The 24,084-nt window shown below is 28.5% G+C and overlaps 1 protein-coding gene across 1 annotated transcript in view; it reads left to right on the top strand.

The window, feature by feature from the left end:
• The window catches only part of LOC100574764, a 40,450-nt gene that overhangs the window by 10,260 nt on the left and 6,106 nt on the right, over positions 1 to 24,084 (top strand). Inside the window, exons 2-3 of the mRNA XM_003246422.4 lie at positions 18,359 to 18,478; positions 19,299 to 20,852. Of these exons, the coding sequence (XP_003246470.1) occupies positions 18,359 to 18,478; positions 19,299 to 20,852 (1,674 nt within the window). The remainder of the gene's footprint in view (positions 1 to 18,358; positions 18,479 to 19,298; positions 20,853 to 24,084) is intronic.

The raw sequence follows: 24,084 nt of genomic DNA, 5'->3' as shown, positions 1-24,084 counted from the left end.
ATTACACAAATGCTATATTCCAGTGTTTCTCAACCTTTTTACTGTGGCGACCCCTCGGGCGACCCCCTTTTTGAATTTTAATTTTATAGCGACCCCCTACATATATTTTTTTTAAATACTATTAATCAATACGGAAATTACTGTGCATTGTACACAGCATAAAATATAATACTATATATAATTATACAATATATAATATTATAATTATTTTTAATCAACAAAATGTATACCAAATATTTACAGATAAATATAGGTAATACACACAATTTTAATTCGTACGCGACCCTAAATAATAAGTTGGCGACCCCCAGGTTGAGAAACACTGCTATATTCCATAGTTTTTACACAGAATATATGAATAATATATATATTTAAATATATTTTTATATAATATAATAATATAATATTTGGCTTACGTTTACCTATGATCTAAAGTCTGAACATAGGGAACGAGCCCGTAAACCAACATGATGTTAAACCCTGTTTACCCGTAAGACCTATGGGGCATAGAGTATACTCTATGTATGGAGGGGTATCTCTAGTTTTAATTTTTGTAAAGGCTCTTTCGGCGTTCGTAAAATAATAAATCTTATACGGACATGAGACTTCCCCGTATGGCCATATTATAAAATTATACAAATAATTCGCATCTCCTATACATATTGACATAATAAATCGCCATTATTCAACAGTTATAACTTATAAGATACTATAATAGTAGTTTATATCTGTACATTATTCATAATTACTAATAAATGCTATGTAAAACTATTTTAGAATCAATTTTTGCAAATAATACAAATGAGATTTCTTATTAAGTTATCTATTTTATATTGAATGATAATATTGTAAAATAGTTATTACTAATTATTAGATATGGATTTTGTGAAATATCTAGATACATTTATCTAGATTGCTATAATTTTTATCTAGATAAAAATTAGATGTCAATTTTATTTTTTATCTAGATAAGATAAAGATATGAAGTTTTTATCTAGATAAATTTATCTAAAGCACAACACTGGACTCCTTGCAGGTCGTTATTGCAAGCACTTTTTCTTTGTTGCCAGTCCTTGCTCATTATTGCAATCATTATTACTCGCCCATGCAATGATTAGTTTAATAACGAATGATTAATGATAGGTCTTTTCTAAAAGTTCATGTTTTTATAATAATTTGTATCATAGTCGTGAAAAGTAAACTATAGGTACGTACAATTAAAAAAATAATTCCGTCAATTTTAGGTTTAGAATACAACTTGATGGATCAAAAATACTTAAAAAAACTCGATCAATCCAAAAATTATAATATTCAAAATAGGGGTTACCATTCAAAAAAACGCGCAATATACACAATTAAAAAAAATTTAAGTTATAGGAATGTCCGAATCTATGATCCATTAGTCTTGTTGAATGTCCCACAAACAGAATTGAAAAATGTTTACAGGGTAATGAGTAATAAAGTGTTCTCTGTTTCCGTGAACACACTGTATATACTAATGTCATTGAAACTCCAAAATATGTTACATAACGATATTATATTTTATTTACTGTAATATTTCATTTTCTGCTTTTGAAACGTGGAGCTATAAAACGTGTGTGTCGTGTGTGTATGTGTGGTACTAGTTACCTACTATTTTTGTAATACAATTATAATATAAAATATAATGTATAAATCTAAATGGTCATAATTCACGATTATCATACTTTAATAATTTGTAGATATTAAATATTAATAAACAATAACTAATAAGTAATAACTAATGAGTACCTATTTAATAATTAGTATTAAGTTGGTATTATGAATCGGGGCTTCTTGGGCTCGTATCTATTGATGTCTTTATACGGGCGACTAAATAAATATTATGTTACATTGTTACCCCTATATTATTATTAATTAACACCTAATTTATACGACATATTAGTTTTTATTAATAAAAATATGTACGAAAATCTTTGTAAATATATCTTTTTTTCTAATAATATTTTCTATATTCTACGAACTTATAACTTATATAAATAATATTTGGATAATATGAAAATTCAAAATTAACTTACTACAACAGGGAACTAGTAAGTTAAGTTAATAAGTTAAAAATAGCTTAGCCCAGTCTTGCGATAAGTGACCATTGTAACACTAGTTTATTATTTTGTGATGGTTTTAAATTAATAATAAAAGGGTGATAGATTTTATTGTAATCGTCTGATCTAACCTTTTAAATTGAATAGCGCTGGGATATAGGTACCTACTTTAAGTCGATGAAGTTTTTTCCCAGTTTTTTCTATGTTGATCTGCGCTGCAGTATACGAAATCTTGAGTTTATGAGTTTTAGAATGAACGAATGTGAAACTTATATCGTTTGAAGTAGCAGCTCTCTAGAAAATATTCTGGAGAGACTTTAATTAGCTTCTACAATATTATTAAAGAAGCACACAACACAAAAAAAAGTTTTTTTTAATTTGAAATAATATTCAGTTCTAAGAATAATGGCTTAGGTTATACGTTTTTACTCGCATTATTCAATAAGTTATGACTTTATGAGCAATTTAAAAAAGACGCGTGGTGGCATTGAGCCCGGCTCATCGTACTTATCTATCTACGTGTAAAAGTTCCTCGCTTAACCCAACAATTTACCAATCTAAAAATGTTATTTTGGAAATTTAGTTAACGTATAAATATGTGATTTTTGTGTTTTAATTTTATGTATTTAGACGATACAAGTATCAGAATTCCAATATAACGTTTTTTATTTTATATTTAAATAGCAATGACGGCGTGTTTAACAAAAATATCACTTTAAAGATTTATTAACATTTAAAGAACTAAACGTATTAAAATTGTTGATACTTCGTCTTAAACACATAAAATCGCACATTTATACCCGCATTTTTACCTAAACTAAAGTTGAAAAATAAAATTCTTAGATTGTTAAATCGTTGTGTGAAGCAAGGAACTTTTACACGTATAAGATAGGCTATTCTATTTTTTAATATATCTTTAAGTAATTATTTTTTTACATCGGATTTTCACCAAATCATTTAATTTAGCAATAACTACTATAATTTAACATTTAAAAAAAAATTTAAAGAACATTTTTTTTTGTGTTGTGTGCTCCTTTAAATGTAATAAATTTATTAGCGTACAGTGGTAAGTGACTAAGACTCATGAACATCGCTCTACCCCTCACTAGTTAATTTAAGATTGATTATATTAATAATTAATATTAGCAATGAACAACGGCCGGAAAACTTCATACACTTTTTCCTTTCTCATTTTTCAAAAGTTTCTGACCATGTAAAATAATTGAATTTCATCATTTTGTTATCTATAGACTATTATCCATGGACTATGCATACAACATATACCAGTCATAATAATATAGGGTATAATATTATATGGGTACATTTTAATATGGAAAATCAATCTTCTAAAAGAAATACATCAAACAAAAAACTACGATAATCATAAATCTGAATCAAATTGCAGTGAGGATTAATACTAGTATCTATACCTACTATTGTTGGCATGTTTCAATACAACCGAAACAATTTTGGTTAGGATCGAAAAGCACTGGACAGGATATACCACCTAGTATCTTTAATCTATCGGATACTTTTTTTCAATTTCCTCCTCCTTGATATATGATATAGTCCAATATACTGTATATATTGTAAATTTGAAATAAATGATAAGCCAAAACATTTAAAATACAACTCTGAATGAACTATGAATATATCTATAATTGAACTAGTATATTATAGTGTTTAAAATATGTTTCTAAAGTTATATTCGCTAAACCATTTTTAAGATATCTTACCGATTGTACGTTTGTACTATAGACTATAGTAGGTTAGTACAATGTGAACCGTATATAGTTTTCACATCTCAGAACTTCAGAACATTCAGTAGGTACATCTAAAAAAACATTTTAATCTAAAAACAATGGATTTTTTTTAAAAATTATATAATTTCTGTGAATTAATTGAATAAAATGGATGATTATAAAAAGGTTAAAAAGAAAATTTCTGTCAAAAACAAGTGTGCAATTAATGTCCTCAATATTTTTTTGCAAATACCGGATTGTTCACCTTATGTTTAGAGAAATTATAAAGAACATCATCAGAAAAATTTACTATCAAATGTATGTAACCTACCAATTATATGTTCAAAACAGTTTGCTACATAGTAGGCACTTTCAGACCAAAAATGTGGTCACTGATGTCTGTAATGAAAAGGGTAGGGAAAAGTACAGGGTTTTCGACCTTACTACAATAATTATATAGCAAATTAAGAAACAATATACCTAGTACATAAGACTTAGATCTTAAGTAATAACACAATACAAGGTAAAAATCTTATTTTAGTTAATCAAATATTCAAATATAATTTAACGATTAGAATTACAAATAGTTCCTATATAACGTGTATTTTAGTGCATATATATTAGGAATACATAAATATTAATTTAGAAAATTAAATAATTTTGTTAGAAGGTAAAAATATACGATTAAATATGGTAATTATTCATTAGTATACAAGGTGTAAAAGAAAGACTTGACGAAAAAAAAAATTATATTATATTTTTAATTCAGATAAAAATACTTCAATACATTATAATTAATTATTATTTACAAGTAGCTGGTTACTTAAAACCACAAAAGAAATTGATTTAAAAAGTGAGTGGTAATGAGTTATAGTGGTTTTTCATAAATCCTAATATAATAGGCCTTATCGCCCATCGCTTAATGTGTAGGTACTGATTCATGATCATTGTATAGAATACAGGAGGCTTTCAATATTTCAACATTATTTACGTGATAGTTCCAAAGTTCAAGGTACAAAATATAATACAAACAAGAAAAAATAAAAAACAAATATTTTTCAATTAAATATAATACTAGGTTTTGGTACTATCTATTAGTATAGGCTTCATTATACACAGAACACAATATTACTCACTAGTTGGTATTTTATATTTTATACTAAATTTCCGTTTAGATTAATGTAAATATGCTATTTATAATCTCAACAATTGATCCAAGACTGTCAATCAGCTTATATAGGTAACTAAGTATATTGTATGATATATTTATATTTCTATTATTGTAATTTATTTTACTTTTAGTAATACGGTACCTAGGTAGGTTGAAATAGTATTTGCGAAAACATTGCATTTGAAAATTGCCATTGTGCGTATAAAATAATAATAATAATACCTATATGTGCTCTCAATAATTTTAAAAAAGGCACCGCGAAACAACCAATCCTACTGTATTGTGTTTGGTAAAAACCCCCCATATGAAGTTTTTGATTCAAAACAATGCATAATAATATGTACCTTACGGACGATTCACACTATAACCACTAACCAGGGTTGGGTAGTTTCTTCGATACAAGTTTCTTAATGCGAATCTTAAATTGTATCTTTAAAATTGTATCTTGTATCACGATACAATTATAATTAGAGTTCGAGTAATTCGAGTATTTTATATTGCAATACATTTTAGATTTTGAGCGGAGCGATGAATGTATTGATTTTACAATGATAATGTGTTGTGTTTCTTTTTATTTATTTTATTTTTTATTTTTGTGTGTCATCACCTTTTAGGACAGTAAAAATGCATAGATTTTCTTCAACAGTATCTTTTCTGATAGAAAAGTGAATCTAGTTGGTACTTCGGGGGATCAAAAGTAAAAATTTCCTATCATTATTTTATAACGTATAATGGCATTTCAAATAAAATAAGTTTAATTATAAATTTATGATATACTTATATATTTCATTTTTATCTTTTTTAGGGCGAGTAGGTATACCGAGATTCTTATTTTGAACTCTAATATGTGACTTTTCACTAAGATTTTACTGCGATTTTAGGTGACTGAACTTACAACTAAGCTGTGAATAATTTTCGATGATGTATATAATATAATAATATTACACCATGCCCGTTATCCTAGGAAACAACTTCGTCGAAAAGTAATAGGCTCGAAAATACAGGTACAAGGTCAATTTCACTGGAATTTTGTCGAAGTGCATACCACTATATTATATTATAATATATCGTTTCATTATTATAGTGTTTTAAGTGTCGTCCGACTTGATAGACCGTGATATAAATTTTGCCGAGCTGCGGCTGTGTCTATCCATATAAATAATATCATCATAATATTTTCCGACTGAGACTGAGTTCTTGATATACTGCTTCCATGTCGTGTGGAGTTTTTAATATTCAACTTGTTAGAACTTTCTAACGAGTTACTATATTTGTTTTATACCTTTGTATTAAATATACGGAGCGCACGCTGTATTTTATACATTATTCTAGTACTTGTAATTTTCGAACATAAATACTCCCCATCTATCTGACGAAATGTGTCACTCATTTTCCGAGGGTTACGGTCAATTCTATTTTCTTTCTTCTATCTTATTTTCCATTCATTTCTACGACCGTAGTTAAGAATTTATTGCACTTGTGCGTTATTATGTAGGTTTCCTGTGGTAGGAAATTTCTTTTAAAAATAAGCTAGTTCAAGTTCAAGACATTAAATATGAACTAGTTCAAATTCTAGTTTATAGATTTTAAAATGAACTAGTTCAAGCTCATCCAATTTGAATTTGTTTTTTTAGTTGGTTGTTATTTTCTTATCGATAGGTACTATACGACTATAGATACTAGATATAGAATGAACGAATTTTTAATTAGGTGCGCATCCGACAACCGTTGATAAACAAATTTAATTTGTACGCAAAGTTTTTTATTTGGTAATAAAAAATCTTGCAAGAAGTTTAAAGTTTGTTGAGTTTCTTCTCCAATGTATCATTATTATATAAATTAAATTTATTAAACGTTATAAATATAACTACGGTATATGAAGATTAATTTGTCAATGAACGAACTAAAAATATTCAAGATCATAAATAAAGAAGAACTTAGTTCACGTTAAAGTTAATTTCTTAACAATATGAATGCGTTCTTTCCCATCACTGTAGGTTTGTATAATTGTGTTTTGTTGTAAAATATGTATAGATATAAGTTATATTTGACCAATATACGTGTTCGCACGCATGCGCCTGAAAAACTGAGGTCAAAAGTTGGCACGAGGTGCATTTTGGATATAAGCATGTTGCGGGGTTGGCAAAACTGTTATCAGAATAATTGATCTGTTAAATTGTTAGCCTTTGCATGCGGATCATTTTTAAGTTCGTCACGTCACTGCGCACGTGTCACATTAAATAAAATGTATAATACACACGTCTTCATATGCGTTCTATCGCGCATATGCGGTGATCATACCTAACTTTAAACCCAAAGTCCCAAACACTTAGTTTGAATGTCAATTCGATACAAACTATAGGTACTATTATAGACTAGAGTCCTGAGTCCCGATTAAAAATTGTATACAATATTGTAAACGAACTTTCTCATAAACATTTTCTCGATAATAAATATATTATGTATGTATTTAAATTCAGAGCTTTCATTATTACTTTTAACAATTATAGTTATATTATTAATAATATACACCTAGACCTAATATATAGTAATGTAGCATCAATTCCACTTTCCTACTCAATTCATTTTTACCGTTTTCAGTCATAATATAGTATAATAATATATTATAACATAATATTGTGTTCTTATGGTTTGTTACAGTAACGAGGAAGAACAGGTATTTAAATATTTAGTTATAAAAACACTACAACATTAGTACATTATTTCATTCTGTTATTTGTATAAATAACTTATATAATATGTTATATAATATATTAGTGAACATTTGAAATAAACAAATGTACAATATATAATTTTTTAATTGATCTTTATTTTGCTTTTACAATTGCCCATTTGAGTTAAGTACATACATTTAGAATATTGTAACTACATGTTTGAACTGTTAAAATGTTATACATTTTATATATATAGGTATAAATGAAAAATAAAAGAACAAACTTAATATTATGAAGACAATTACGTATAATAACTGATATGAAGTTGAATTTGGTTTGTAATTTATATCTTTATATAAATTATAATTACATAATATAGTGTTGAAAATACGACGTAATAATAGGTACCTAGTATTATTAATATTTATAGTCGAAAATAAAATGTTTAATATTGTTAACTACAGTATATTATCATCCTGTATTTTATTAACACTAATTATTTGTTATCTATATGACCATATTATAATGAATAGGTCTGGAGGTTATTTTATATACAATATAAATGTATTCTGGCATTTAAAATGTAATAAGTAATGATTTAATTTTAATAGGCATATAAATGTATCATATATTGTATACTTAACTACTTATAAGCATTTTTAATTTTTTAACTGGTTACAAGTTCTTCATAAGTTGTTATAATAACTGTTCAAAAATATTGAAGGTACCTACCTACATAATAATATGCACGTAGGTATGTATATTGAGCACACCCTATTTTTACATTATTACAATCTTCTAAGTTAAACTCGTGATATATTTTTAGATTCTGAGCTGAGTGATGAATGTATTGCAATGATTATAATATGACATATTTTTTATAATTATTTTCAATTTTCCGTTTGATGTCAACTTTTAGAGTATTAAAAATGCTGTAGTTTTCAACTTCAATACTTTTTATTGGTAGATAAGCGGATCTACTTATTGGAACTTAGGAGTGGGAGGTCAAAAGTTAATACCCTTTAGTTTTTTAATAATTGGGGAAATAAATAGAAAAAAAACAGGAATTTTAATTTGGTTTGAACTGTTAACGTAAATTTTCATTTTCCAATTTTTTTAGTTTTTTTTTCTATGAATGTCAATAAAATTGTATTTGTTGGGTAAAAGAAGTTTGAAAATGTAATACAAGGCTCTTAATATATTGGCAATATATCTCAATGGCATTTGAAAAATATTAAAAATCCATACTCACAATTTTTTTTTTAAAGCATTTATATAATTTATAATTCAAATCTTGACAAAAGACGTAAAAATCACAAAAATGTTCAAATTATTTTGAGTTAGAAATTCATAAAAGTTTTTCTTTTGGCATCTAACATTTGAAAATGAAATACAAGATTTCTCATAAGTTTGTTTACCTTTATCAAAAAAAAAAAAATTTTCTACAAGAAAGTCAATTAAAATTTTTACATATTGGATATTTACTCTATTTTCATAATATCAATAAAATATTATTTTTTCTGGACAAAAGCGTAAAGTTTATACAGCTATATATTGTACAATAGCAGTTTAAAAAAATTAAAAATACGTAGACACAATTTTTTTTAAGCATTTAAAGTTAGATTTTTGATAAAATTTAAAACTTAATAATTATTTTATACCAAACTAATTTCTTCAAACTATGGCTAATTTTATAATTTCTAGATTTGAAAAATGTATGATAATTTTTTTCTTGTGGAATGATAATGGTATTTAATTAATAAATAATAAATAATAAATATATATTATATCTTACTGTAATGTTAGTATTTTATTAATTTATTATTCATAATATATGCAAGTGCTTTAATAAATGTTTAAAATATTATAAAATTATAAAATGAAGTTCTTATTAATAAGATAAAATCTTATATTTTGTCTACTTCCTGACAACTAATAATATTTTTTTAAAAATATTTATTATTCATAAAAAATAGTTAACCCAACCTAACCTAACCTCTTTAAACAGTATTAAACAGCTAGAGATTTCCGCACTAGCGCTTATTTGTTGTAGTGACTATAAGAGTATAAACGCAATTACCTTTCAAAGATAAATTGACGTACAAATATACAATATTTTTTTTAACCTTTCCCATCATTATTTCATAAAATCATACTATATTATATAGGCAACGAATCGTCATCGTAGGTACCATGTAAACGATATTTTAATATTTAAGTATTTGGCGGTTTGCCTTAAAAACGCGCTGACTGGGAAAACCGGTTCCTGCGAAGTCTTGTGGCTGTTTATACCATCGAACTATAAAAATATATAATAATAGAATTGTGTAGTGCGTGGTAGCGTGCTGATTACCTAATTGTATGTCAAATACGTATATACTATATTATCGGCAACGTCGTAAATACACAAAGAATGTCGGCGGCGGCGGCGGCGGCGGCGATTGTGTTGGCAACGTGTGTGGGGGTCACCGCCGCCGAAGCCGCGCCCGCCGGGAGAGAGTTATTGACATTTAATCGCGGAGGTCATCAGGATGACGTCATGCCAGGCGACGGCGGTAACCGACGTTGTCCGAACGGAACCGTTCTCTGCAGCCGCCGAATTAACGCTCCTCTCTACCGATTGCAACTGCTGTAAATGGCGACTATTTCGGGAATTTTGGCATTTCGAGCTCACACATCGACCGTTGTTCATGTATTTGACTTCCGTCCTTCGTTTCTTTAAGCTATGAAATAATCCAATAACGCTACTATTTGCCGTTTTTTCAAATAAAATGTACGTATTTGTCACAATAACGATTAAGAAATGAAGAAAATATGCACGTTTTATATCGTATTCTCGTCGTATGTGCGCAGATCATGTGGCGCACCATTCGGCGGCGGCCATTTTGTTTTTACCTCGTGGCATTTCTGTATGATCTTGTTAAATTATTTCAACGTTTATCGATTGGTCTTCAATTTTTTCTTTTCGTTTTCGTTTTTTGTTTTATTTTTATTTCCGAAATGATAAATATTATTCACGCGCCAAACGTTCGGCGCATCTATGAGTAATACCGTTAATAAAAACTCGATGTCTTTAATATTCATATTATGTGTGTAGAATTTATTTTATTTGGTATGATTTTTGTATCGTATCTGTTAGATATATTTGTATTATGAAATATTTACATACCACGCGTCAAAGCAGTTATGTGCATGTTTGTAGACATTAATATAAAACTAGTTTTCCTAACCTATATTTCTTTAACACGTGTTTGTACACCTTCTAAAATCTTAAAAGTGGTTACCTCCTATAGGTCCTAAGTGTAAATGGATCTGTACATACACTCTTGATTTACACTCAGTCAAAAATACTAGGCAAGCAGGGACCAACCGAATGGTGGTCATGGGTGTTCCCCCCACTCGGAAATATTTGATTTTAAGTCGGTGAAATGGAATTTATTTTCACCTGAATTAAATGAATTTTTTTTAAACAAGGAAAGGAAAATAAAATAAATTGTTTAAATTGTACCTTATATTAATATAACTCAATATTTTCGTAATGAGTTATGGAGCGGATTCATAAAAGTTAGCGATACTGCGAGAATCGGCAGTTGGCACAAGATATAAAAACCTAATGAACGGCTCATATTATAACAGTACGCATACTTATAACGATATACCTAATTATATTATATCATGCATATAATATACAGTAGAAAATCGATAAACCGTCTATTTCTGTCATCGCATTTAAGCAATGCGGGCATAATTATCCATAGGTACAATGGGTATCTGTGGATAAATATGCAAGAAGTCGCGTTGCGCTTTCGCAAATCGATCACCTAATTCGGTGACTCGTCGCTATATCGGCTACGTTTTTTTTTTGATTTAATACGCTGCGCCTCCATCCATAGTATATTATGATCTAAGGCAGCATACCCGCATTGCTTAAATGCGATGACAGAAATAAACGGTTTATCGATTATATATGTTGCTATATAGGCAACAAATTCATATGCTGTAGCTACACATCCATTGTATATGATCCAAGCATATACAATGTACCTTGTTAATTTCAAGGCTTAAAATATCTTATAAGTATATCTACATTATATGATTTATCACTTTTATAATATATGCAAGATAGATTATATTTATATAGATTAAATATAGATATGAAAAATATAGATTTTAAAAATATTATACATAATATCTCTTTTCACTCAGAATGTAATATTTTTTATTAAATTGAATGTCATTTTTTAATAATTTGATTAAAACCATTGGTAAATAATTAGGTACCTACATTTTATGCAAATACAATTATTAAGATTATTTTACATTTATATAGGTTATTATAGAAGAAGATGATTCTTATAATGTAGATAATGATTTGGCATCAATAATAATAAGTGATGAATTATAATTATTACCTATTTCTTATGTTTGTTGACGATATTTCATTCTGACATAAATTTAAAATAATAAGTTAGGTATTTCTAAGTTTCAACTTCATATTTAATTTAAACTAAAAATTGAAACATAAGGTAATAAAGAAATTATAAACTTATAGTATGTAACTAAAAATAACTTAATAGTTAACAACAATTTTAAATTTCAAATTCTAGTCGGCAATTTTGAAGATTGCACCCCCCGAGATTTTTTTTTGAGATCGTCCCTGTAGGCAAGACGCTTAATATTCCTTCTATCCAGTCTGATTTTAATTTTATATTCATGTAGGTACAACCGCTTATAAATAACGATAATTCTCACTTTTATTCGTTTCTTTTCGAGAGGGTGACGTACTTTTGAATTAATTAATTAAATTAATTTGTTGAGTAACCGTTACATATGTAGTGTGATAAATAGTTGTTAAAATTAGTATTTCTAAATTATCATTTGGTACCTTATGATTATAGTAAAATATTACGTCCATTAGTGTAATATCTATTTTGTATCTTATACAGTTATACCATATTATTAATATGACATAAAAATATTTGAATTTGGTGAAATATTACGAAAAAAAAATGTTAATTAAATAATTTGGTTTTGACTCACTAGTGGCGCATGATGGCAGGTGGTAAGTAGATAGTAATTATTTCCCACCTCTTCCTGTAACAATTCGCCACTATAAACTCAAATCTAAATTAAAACAATGAGCAATAAAAATTATTTGTATGGCTTCATGCTCTCGTGTAGTTTTTTATAATTATTGAATATGTGATCTGAGAAAAACAAAGTTGTAGTAGAACTGAGCTTGATGTCCTCTATCTTCTAAATTAATGACATATAAAATAATAACTGTATTCAGTTTAATTTACAAAGTTGAAATTTATATCACGCTAAGGTTTTAGTTAGTATGTTAATCAATGTTTTAAATTTTAAATTTTTATAATATGTTAATAATGTCATAATTGTGTATTTTTCAATATTTCAAAGTAATCGCAGTCGATTTATCCAGTTGGTAGTAGATAGTAGATATTACTTTTATTCTCATCAATATCGTTTTGATTATTGATAACATGTAAAATAATGAAATTGATTATTGTATTTAATGATTGATAATAATAACAATGATTCATACAGCCAGATAGTATTCCAACACGAATCAGTATGCATCTTTCTGTATGTCACAACTTAAGACATATTTATGTTCTAATAAATGTTAAAAAAAATGTTTTTATAAAGATTTTCGGGGGCTATCTTATACTCCTCATCGCTACCCCCCTCCTCCCCTTGTCTACTGCTGAATATCAAGTTCTCACGGATGCTGTGTGCATATACTATTTTCTCTGAAATTCCTACACGCTGCTCTGGGAAACCACATTCCAGTATGCAGTGTGTTATATACTATATACTCGTTTGTACTATCTGTTGTATATATTATAATACCTTTATAATGGTATATATATATATGATACGTTTTATTGATATGTTAAAATATTAAATGTGTGTCGTTTAATATATTGCGTCGTATTTAATATACATAATAATTTGGGTATTCGTATATCATATTTTTTTTATTTCCTTTCTTAGAAACGTATTACTACTCGTAGGTTTCGATCTGCTTTCTCGGTTGATATTTGATATTATATTATGTTCATTATATTTGGAATGCGATCCCAGGTCATCTTTAGCCCTCTTCGTAATAACACCTACAGGCTACAGAGCGGTTTCTATATTAATATTTAATATATTATTATTAATTAATATATATATAACCATCGTGTTATCTAATACGTAGCGAGCGGTCCGCTACACTCGCCAGTATTAAAAAACAGGCACCAAAATATACAGGTTACTAAATAAATATTTTTAAATTGTATATTAAGGAATTATAGTTTATTATTGTGTTGCATTCAAATGGGTTCAGAGACGACAAATTTAGCACGCGAGCTGAGCGAGCTTTCCTAGCTTGTTTTAACCAGATTTTCTGTTTTTTCCTAGATGCATGTGATATTCATATTAAATTATTATGTTAGGTATACATAAAATAGGTAATTAGGAAGTGATATGCAATGTTTTTGGTAAATATCAATTCAATACCTACCGAAATACCGAATTACTAATACTTAGTCCAGTATAATCCAGTCACAATTTTTTTTTATAATCATTTAAAGTTTAAATCTTGACAAAACATGTAAAAATCACGAAAATGTGCACATTTTTTTGTGTTAGAAATTCATAAAAACTGTTCTGTTTAAATCTAAGATATGAAAATGTAATACAAGATTTTGTCTAATTTGTCAAAAAAAAAAATGTCTATAAGAAGTCAAATTAAATTTTTACGAGTGTTTTAAGTTTATATTTTTACAAGATTGGATATTCACTTGATTTCTCATGTAGTGATTTTATTATCTTGTTGTAATTCACGTTGACTCGTTTTGAGCTGTTTCAAATTAAAATTTATTTTTTATTTTTTTTCTATAAATATCAATACAATTTTATTCGTTGGTCTAAAAAGCGTGAAAATTTAATACAAGGTTCCTGATATATTGAATTATATATAATATATATAATCAATATATATATATATATATATATAATAACAGTTAAAAAATATTAAAAATACTATAATAATATAATTATATGCACAATTTTTTTTATAAGCATTTAAATTTTGATAGGTTATATGTCTATGACTTACTATTATTATTAATATTATAATAGCATGTAATCCAATGTGTATAATTCACAACACCTTAATTATTTTTATGCGATTTTTGATGTTTAACTTTGTGAGTTAGATAAAACATAAAGATTTACTTCTAGCAAATTTATAATTAGGAATTTTTTATAATCTTATGCTATATAAATTAATTCTGTAGTGGTCAAATTATATTTTGTTTTATCCAGCTTAACTATTTAACTGCTGCCAGATGGATTATACATTTTAAATGTAAATACTTATTAAAAGAATTAATATTTGCTTCAGAATGAAATATTGATAATTTCTAGATAAATATTTATCATTATTCATTAACTTGAAGTAATAACTGATTATTTATATTGTACTAGCTGCCCGACCTTCCTCCGGAAGAAATTATTTTTTTATAATTTAATTCAAAAACATATGACTATTTTTTGGCTATACAAATAATATAATATAATTACATATTTTACTTATTGTTATTACTAATTTCTGAAAACCACTGGAGTGGGAAATTGTATTCTTTTTATTATAGAATATAGATAAGGTAGAAAAAAATGTAACAATAAATTATTTGTTCAATGAATAATTTATATTTCAAATGGAAAAATGCAAGTGCAAACAAATAAATAAATAATTAGTAATGATAATAATAATAATAATAATAACAACAATAAATAAACAAACAAACCGGTTTCCTTCGTCTCCAAAATCAAGTTAGATTCTTATATATATATAGATTATTGATAAATTATCATGTTTGTTGTTAATTAAACTTGTACCTACTTATTGGATTTTGTTAAAATTATTTTTACATTTATTAATATATTATATTTTTTTTAAATACCATCGTCAGATAAGTTTAAAATGTTGTGAGTTGCTGTAACAGTAAGAGTAAAACCTAGATTTCATTATTTGTTGGAACTATTTGCAATGTACGATTCGTTATCGTGCACTATTAAAAATAATAAACAGAAACGACCAATCGAAGAAACGTCGGTTTTCGTATTGCTTTGGCGACTAATAATAATAATAATAATACGACATCATCGTCAGGAAGTAGTTACGTGATAATGGCTAGTTTCCGTTACGTTTTTTGTCGGCTACGACAACCGATGAATATATTATTTTGTTTCGTCGTACACGTGTGTAATACTATTATTAAGTCCAGTGTTTTGACCTTTGTGTGACAGCGATAAACACGAAACGTCGTCTCTACTCCTTATAATATTTTATCATCAAATACGATAACTTTATTTATTATAATGTTATTATTATTATTATTATTATTATTATTAGGTTTATAGCGTTTATGTGTTATACACCGTAATAATATTGTAAAACGTTATTTTGTGACAACGCAGCCGCCGTTCCCACTTCTACAGAACACGGGCCACGCGGACAAACAATGATGACGTTACTTTTATCGCATTCTTGCCCTTCCCTTCTGTCACAATGAAAGGCAGCAGGCTGTAGCACACGTACCGGTCTGGCCCCCTCGCAATATTAACGATCGGGCCGCGCAACGTTGCCGGATTTCCTTAACTAAACTAAACGCACGGTCGTCGTCGAGGTGTAAGTTGGCCACGTCGACGCCACGCAGTATACACCGTATTCAAATACAACCGCGCGTCGGTTGTATACAGCCTGGTTAAACTAATAGTTGCGTTTACCCTTCGGCACGTTTCTTTTCTCAGCTCCATACTTTTTGACAAAACGATCAGAGTTCGCTGTAAATGTTAGGTGTTTATACTACAATAAACGATAGAAATACCCATCGAATTTGTTTGACTGCGTCAGTGCGCCTTATATTTTTATCGTAACATGTACTTCCGTTTTTGTGGCTGATTAACACTAATCAGTTATTTTAATAATCATATTGTCATGACGGCGTGGTTATTAATTCCATTGATTATAATTTATTTATAAATATTGTAGATGGCTCATTGAGCGGTTTTTCGGTGGTGTAAAATAATTACTCCCGGCAGATGGCGAGAAGATGAAACTCCTAGCGATTACAACGAACCTGTTCATTACTAACCACGCGCCCGTGGTTGCGTGATCATGTGATTATCGACGCGCCAATCACATCATTCACTCAAAAAGTTTTTCTCATTTTAAGATGTACGAACAATTAACAATTTTAAAATACACATACCTCGCTTTAAAATTAAAATATAATAAAAAGCCTATGTCAATGTTTAGATAATCGTCTTACCTTTAAATTGTATAAGAGCTCAATTCGCTCTAATTTTTAAACTAACGGAGATAAATGTGTTTTGCTTAGCGTAAAAGACAACAGATGTCACTGTAACGTACCCTTAACGCGCATAGCAATGTGGTAATTGATAATTATAGCTGCTAACCTTGGTTATTTTATTTTTACATTCATTATGATATTACTGCATTCTGAGCTCGGTGGCCGACAGACATGTGTTTTTCTTGTTGATTAGGTTAGGTTAATTTTATTGATTAATTCTAGAACCGTGTCTAATTGTGCGCGCCATTAAGAATAACATGTTGAAGTGTCAACTTGGGGCGTGTACTTCATTTGAAATTTTTAATCATGGTCGACGCCATGATTTAAGATATTATACAGGTTACTTAATGCCGTTTAAAAACTGGTCTCCAGTCCACTCGAGTGATGCCACAGTTTGTCCCCAAAAATCAGCTATTAACCATAGGGAAAAGTACAGCTAGCACTCTCAGTATACATATTTATATATATTTTGTAATAATAAAAAGTGGGTAAATAGGTGTCGCTCTGCTGTACAGTATGTTACACATTGGGTCACTGTAATGGATATTGTGTTAAATTTGATTAAATTTATATAATATCATTACATGCGAAAACAGATTCTGAGCGAAGACTTTCAGCTAGCCTATGATATATTATTAAACATATTTGATGATATTATTGTGAATAAAGTTATTTATTTACCTATATACGTAGAACCTTGTTTAAAATTTCCAATCCTTAGCTATAAAAGTTAAAGATTTTATACATTTTTAACTAGAAGAAAATCGAAACCGTGTTACTACCACAAACGATGGTAACAGACACATAAAGAAACACACGTTGTAATATCAATCCATTCACTGCTCCGCTCACAATCTAAAAATATATCTATTACGAAAATAAACATTGTTTAATTATACATTAATTTCTGCTTGGGCGCTAGCTGCGTTTCTCGCAGTCCAAATATTCAAGAATATTCCAAACACTGGGCATCAAAAATTATTCTCCGTTGACTCTCTTTCTGACTTTCTTGACTCCGTTCTTTGGTTGAGAAACCAGTGTATCTTAAATCGAGGTTGACACTAATAAAAATGCATGTAAATTAATGATAGTATTCAAGATACATGTTCATATTAAAACTTCATTCATAGTTATTATAACTTTCAATATTGAAACATATTATATTTTTATTAATTAAACAGTATTAGTTGTTAAATAGGCAAAAGCTGTTTTTTAATAAAAGCTATTTTTTTAAATATATACCTTGAAATTGAACATTGTATTTTTATCTTATGCTGATACTTGTTTTTTTTTTCAGAACGAAAATGCACACGTATACCAAAAAGTATATCGATAACTTGTTTAACAATGCTGTTTTTAACACATGTGAAGTTTCGGTATTAAAATTAACTGCAGAAGACATAGCAAATTATAAATTGTAAGTTTATTTTATATTTATATATAAGCAGGTGTGGTGATCACTATATAATACAAACACTGCATTTTGGGGACAGATCAATCCGAACCAAACTTTTTTAATTTAACGTATTCTTAGCGTATTCGATATTTCTAGTTCAAACCAAACTTTTAGGAACTAAAAAATTTATTAAATATTAATTTTGATAAAACTGACAAATAATAAAAAATATATACGAAGTCCGATTTTTAATTGTTTGAGTATTTTTATCTTTAAGGTTCCGGACATAATGTGATATTTTCGCCGCCGAGTCTGGTTTTACCGCCGTGATTTTTGCGTTCAAAAGAGCTACAACTTTTACTATGATTTACCACTTATATCCTATTTGAAATATCCCATTATCACCAGCTATCTATCAGAATAGATAATTGAGCCAAGTTGCATTTCTCTATTATCCATTAAAAAAATTTTCTTGAACTACCCCTTAGTTCTGAAAGTCTTCTTAATGATTTATATAGTATTATTATGACGATTGCTTATCGTCAAAACAAATAATACACATTTCGATTAAACCATATTATCTTAAATAGTAGAACGGGTAGACCGCGCTCTACATTAAAACGTATCAATTAATCTAATAAGCATTTGTCTTGGTTCAATTTTCGAACAATTCGTCACATCACTGATGGTTTATATTTATATGTCATTTATACTTCAAATAAATAATTGTATTAAACTCTTTTAGAATCTATGATCAAATACAAACATTTTATTTTTGAATATTAATATAACATTTATCTCAAAACACTTATTTAAGTTTATAATTTTTTATTAATTTTAGGAGTTTAATTAAAAATAAGGATACACCCAAAGAAGATGATAATGCATTAAAACAAGATAAGACATGTAAAACCAATATAACATCTAAAGATGATAAAAAGTCAAAAGTCGTTAAAACATCTAAAAACAGTAATACATCTATAGATGGTGAGCCTGCTAAAAAAAAGCAGAAGTTAGATACAAATGGAATAGATGTTTTGAAAATGGTATTATCTAGAGAGGGTGAAACTCATAAATTTAAATCACAATTCAAGTCTGCATTAAAAACCAATAAGGAAATTATTTCTACCAATGCTGAGGTACCCATGGTAATTGATTGTGATGAAATTACTGAATCTTCAAATTCCTCAGCTAATAATCTAAAACCAAGAATCTGGGTCATCGATCCCAGGAAAATGATGGATGAAAATAACTTCATTAAGTGGATGAAAATGATTCGTCCTGATAATAAATCCAAACATTCAACAAACGGCCTGAAAAAGTTAGTAGTTGCCAAACCCTCTACAAGCGGACCTAAACCATCTTCTAATAGTACCAAAGTAAATGGAATTAAACACACTTTAAATGGCAAAAATCATGAAAAAGGTGCTTTAATTGAAATTGAAAATGTATATAAAAAGTATTTTGGCAAATCCGTACAAGATACTATTGTAATTATTGCGAATATACTGAACATAATTTCAATGTCCAACAAACACCACAAAGCACGAATGGATGAATGTATTAAGAAAAAATCTGAAGCTGAAAAACTTAAAGAAAGATGTGATGCCAACCGATTACACGGAAGACATAAAAAAATTTTAGAAACCAAGTTGAAGAACAACTTTATAAGCGTCGTATCATCTTTTAAAGAACCGGAATTTGATACAGCATTTCAAATGTTTTTTCTAAGTATATTAACTGTACTTCGAGTTTTGGAACTGCCAAAATTCAGAAAAGGTAGTATCTTCAAAAACTTGGTGCTTTTATTATGGAATAGTTTGAAAAACAGTGAATATAACCATCCCAAAATTTATAATATGTTTCGGTCAAAAACATTTCGACCTGACTGCATCGATTTAATAAGTCTAATTGAAGATAGTCGGGATACTGACCCAGGAGTCACCGAACGCATGTCATTGTTTTTTGTATCAACAGTAAACAGCCGGGAATATTTTCAAGGAGTCATTAATGCTGTTACAAGTGATTCGAACGATGACCTTGCACTATTGATCGATGATGCTACTTCTCAATGTTGCATTAATTCAAAGTTTAAAGATCCTGTAGATTCATCAACTGTACAACATTCCAATTCCAAAATACCAGTAACACAAACTATTCAAAGCTCTTCAAAGTTTAAAGATCCTGTAGATTCATCAACTGTACAACATTCCAACTTCAAAATACCAGTAACACAAACTATTCAAAGCTCTTCAAAGTTTAAAGATCCTGTAGATTCATCAACTGTACAACATTCCAATTACAAAATACCAGTAACACAAACTATTCAAAACTCTATCAACTCTGAAACAATTCAACACTGGATCCTAGCCAAAAGTCCAGATGGAACTTACCAGTAAGTTATTTTTTCTAATTTCTGTTATGGTCAGTTTAATTTCCATAAAATATTAGATTTAGACACAATTTTAGAATGTTTTTGAGTATTTAGACCCCCTCTTATTCTTACTCTCACCCATTTGGCTATGGACACCAATAGCATTTAACTATAGTATCTATATACAGTGGTGGGTCCTGAGTAAAAATACGGGCTGTCCCGCGAGGATATACCTATGGATTAGTTCTTTTTATATACATAGATAGATTAGACATCTGGGCAGAAGATAGGCTAATTTAAAAAGGGAGAGAACCAACCCTGAGAGGTGCCCAAACAGGAATCTTGAGATTTCCTATAGAAATTGTTGTTTATAAATGGTTGCCATGAGTTTTGAAGCTATTATAATAATAATTATTGGTTGCCGGGCAACGAAGTGCTCGGGATCATTTGGTACAAAGATAGATTAGACCTCTACACAGAAAATAGGCTAATTTAAAAAGGGTGAGAACCAACCTCGGGTGGTGCTCAAACCGGGATTTTGATATTTCCTATGGAAAGTTATGTTTAAAAATAATTGCCGTGGGTTTTGCAACTATTATAATAATAATTAGGGCCCTAAATAGACCTTATACTAATAGACGGAACATCCAGGCGGGATGAGGGTGGGTGGTGCGGTTTGCGTTACAGTGATTTATACATATATTATATACAGTAATATACAGAGTATTGTATCATCTAGTGCGGTGTACGTTGTACTACCTTGATCAGCGCCGTCACGCTTGGACACCAGAACTACAACCACGTTCCGTCTATTAGTATAAGGTCTATGGGGCCCTAAACTTGATGACCTAAAAATCTTTAAAAAATGCACACAAAAAAATGTTAAAATGACTTATAAACATCATGAAATGACTTAAAAAATGACCACAGAAATACCAAAAATTACTTTATAATGACTTAACATTTTTAAAAATTTAAGTTTTGCTTAATCACATTTTATACACAATTCGTGTATGATCGTATTTATTATAGGTTATAACTTATAAGTCTTTAAAAATGTTAACTCTCGAAAAATTTTATGAATTTCTACTCAAAATAATTTGCAAATTTTCGTCATTTTTATGTATTTTGTCAATATTTAAACTTCAAATGCTTATAAAAAAAATTGTGACTGGATTTTTAATTTTTTTCATCTGCCTTTGAAACAATACACTAGGAGCTTTCGATTAAATTTTCAAGCTTTTATAATCAACAAATAAAATGTCATTGATATTTATAGAAAAAAAAATGGAAACTGAAATTGTCCGTAAAGAGCTCAAAATAAGTCAAAATATGGTGTATAGAAAATGCTAATATAAACATTCAGTCAAAATTCCATGTACCTACGGTCATTTGTTTAAGAGTTGCACCAAAAATCAAAACCAATTTTCTCGAAAACAGATTTTACGTAAAAACTCCCGCTTTTCCTTAAGTTTTCTTTTGTTTTTCACGGCGCTTTTAAAAACTACTGAGAAATTTTTACTTTTGACCTCCCAAAGTACCAACTAGATTCACTTTTTATCAAAAAAGATACTGTTGAAGACAATTTAAGCATTTTTACTGCCCTAAAAGGTGATGATAGACACAAAAAAAAAATAAAACACATATCATTGTAGTAAAATCAATACATTCATCGTTTAACTCAGAATATAAAAGATGTTTCATTCAAAGATGTATCAAGTTCCGAACCCTAATAATAATTATTGGTTGCTGGGCAACGAAGTACACGGGATCAGTTTATAAACTCTAATAAAATGGCTATCTTCTGCAATTGTTTAAAAAATAATTAAAATAAATAAAAAACTTTAAACTTTTTTACCAAAAAATTTAATAAAATTAAAAAATTATATATGTGTAGTCCATGTCTCTGAGAGTCAATAAATAGATTTATTAAATATTTATTATCTCAGGAGATTTAGCAATCGATAAATCCTCGCGGGACACCCTTTATACCTTTATTTTTACTGAGAGAATTTTTAGAATAATATATTTTTAGAATGTATAGTTAATCATAATTTTAACTAATATTTATATTTGTATTATAAATTATTGATTTTTTTAGGGGTCCGTAAAACGGGACCCTATTACTAAGGTTCCGCTCGTCCGTCTGTCTGTCACCGGGCTGTATCTCATGAACCATGAAAGTTAAAAAGTTGAAATTTTCACAGATTATGTATTTCTGTTGCCACCATAACAACAAATACTAAAAATCCTGGAATATATAATATAAGCAGTGTTGCCAAATGTTTATAGCTAATGATGGTACGGAACCCTTCGTGCGCGAGTCACTTTGCCGGTTTTTATATAATTTAACCATTGACAGTTGGTATATTTTTTTCCTAGAAGCGCTTGAGGATCGATGATTGATTCTAATTTTATTTATAGATCATTGTACCTACATGGCAAAAAATATGATCCTTGTTTCTTTGAAATATTTCTAGCTATTTCTAGCATCAGTGCTTCCAAAAGTGAGATTAGTTTTTCTTCCTAACAGCCTGCAGTTTCTAATTTTAAACCAGAAACCAGATCCATAGTTTTGCTTGGTAAGGATTTATCTTGAATTCATGTGCGTGTGTTAAATATATCCATTTTCAGTGCAGCATAAACAAACTAACATTTTTTTAACGTTATAAACGTTCTTAGACAAAGTTCTTCAAAAACACAAAATTTTAAAAACTAGTTTGCAATTAAAAATGTATACAAGTTTAAATTTTAAATTTTAAGTGGCGCAATGAATGTATATTGTATAGTATATAATTTTGCAATGAGGTGTGTTTTTTTATTTTTTGTGTCTGTCTATATACACGAAAATGTCTCAAAAAATGCTTCATTTTTCAACTTTGGGAGTGGTGTCTGGTAAAAATTAGATGTAGTTGGTACTTTTGAAAGGTGATTTAGAGTCTCCAGTATTTTTCAAAAGCATCGAGAACACCAATAAAAAAAGGTGGGTAAGTGGATGTCGCTCTGCTGTACAGTAGGTTAGAAGTGGGTCACTGTATAATGGACAGTATTAAATTTGAATTCAATGATATAATATCACTGTATAAGAAAAACGATTCTGAGCGGAGACGGTATATCAGTCTATGTATTAGACATATATATACTTATCTATGGTGTTAAAAAAAAATTGACCTATAATAGGTACCTATAATAAATTCCAAATTAATCATATCATAATATCTATTAGGTACTTATAACGCATTATACATCAACA

This window comes from Acyrthosiphon pisum, chromosome A1, assembly GCF_005508785.2.
Source record: "Acyrthosiphon pisum isolate AL4f chromosome A1, pea_aphid_22Mar2018_4r6ur, whole genome shotgun sequence".
NCBI lineage: Eukaryota > Metazoa > Arthropoda > Insecta > Hemiptera > Aphididae > Acyrthosiphon > Acyrthosiphon pisum.
The sequence above is the reverse complement of the archived record's forward strand: the minus strand, read 5'-3'. Positions and strand labels throughout refer to the sequence as shown.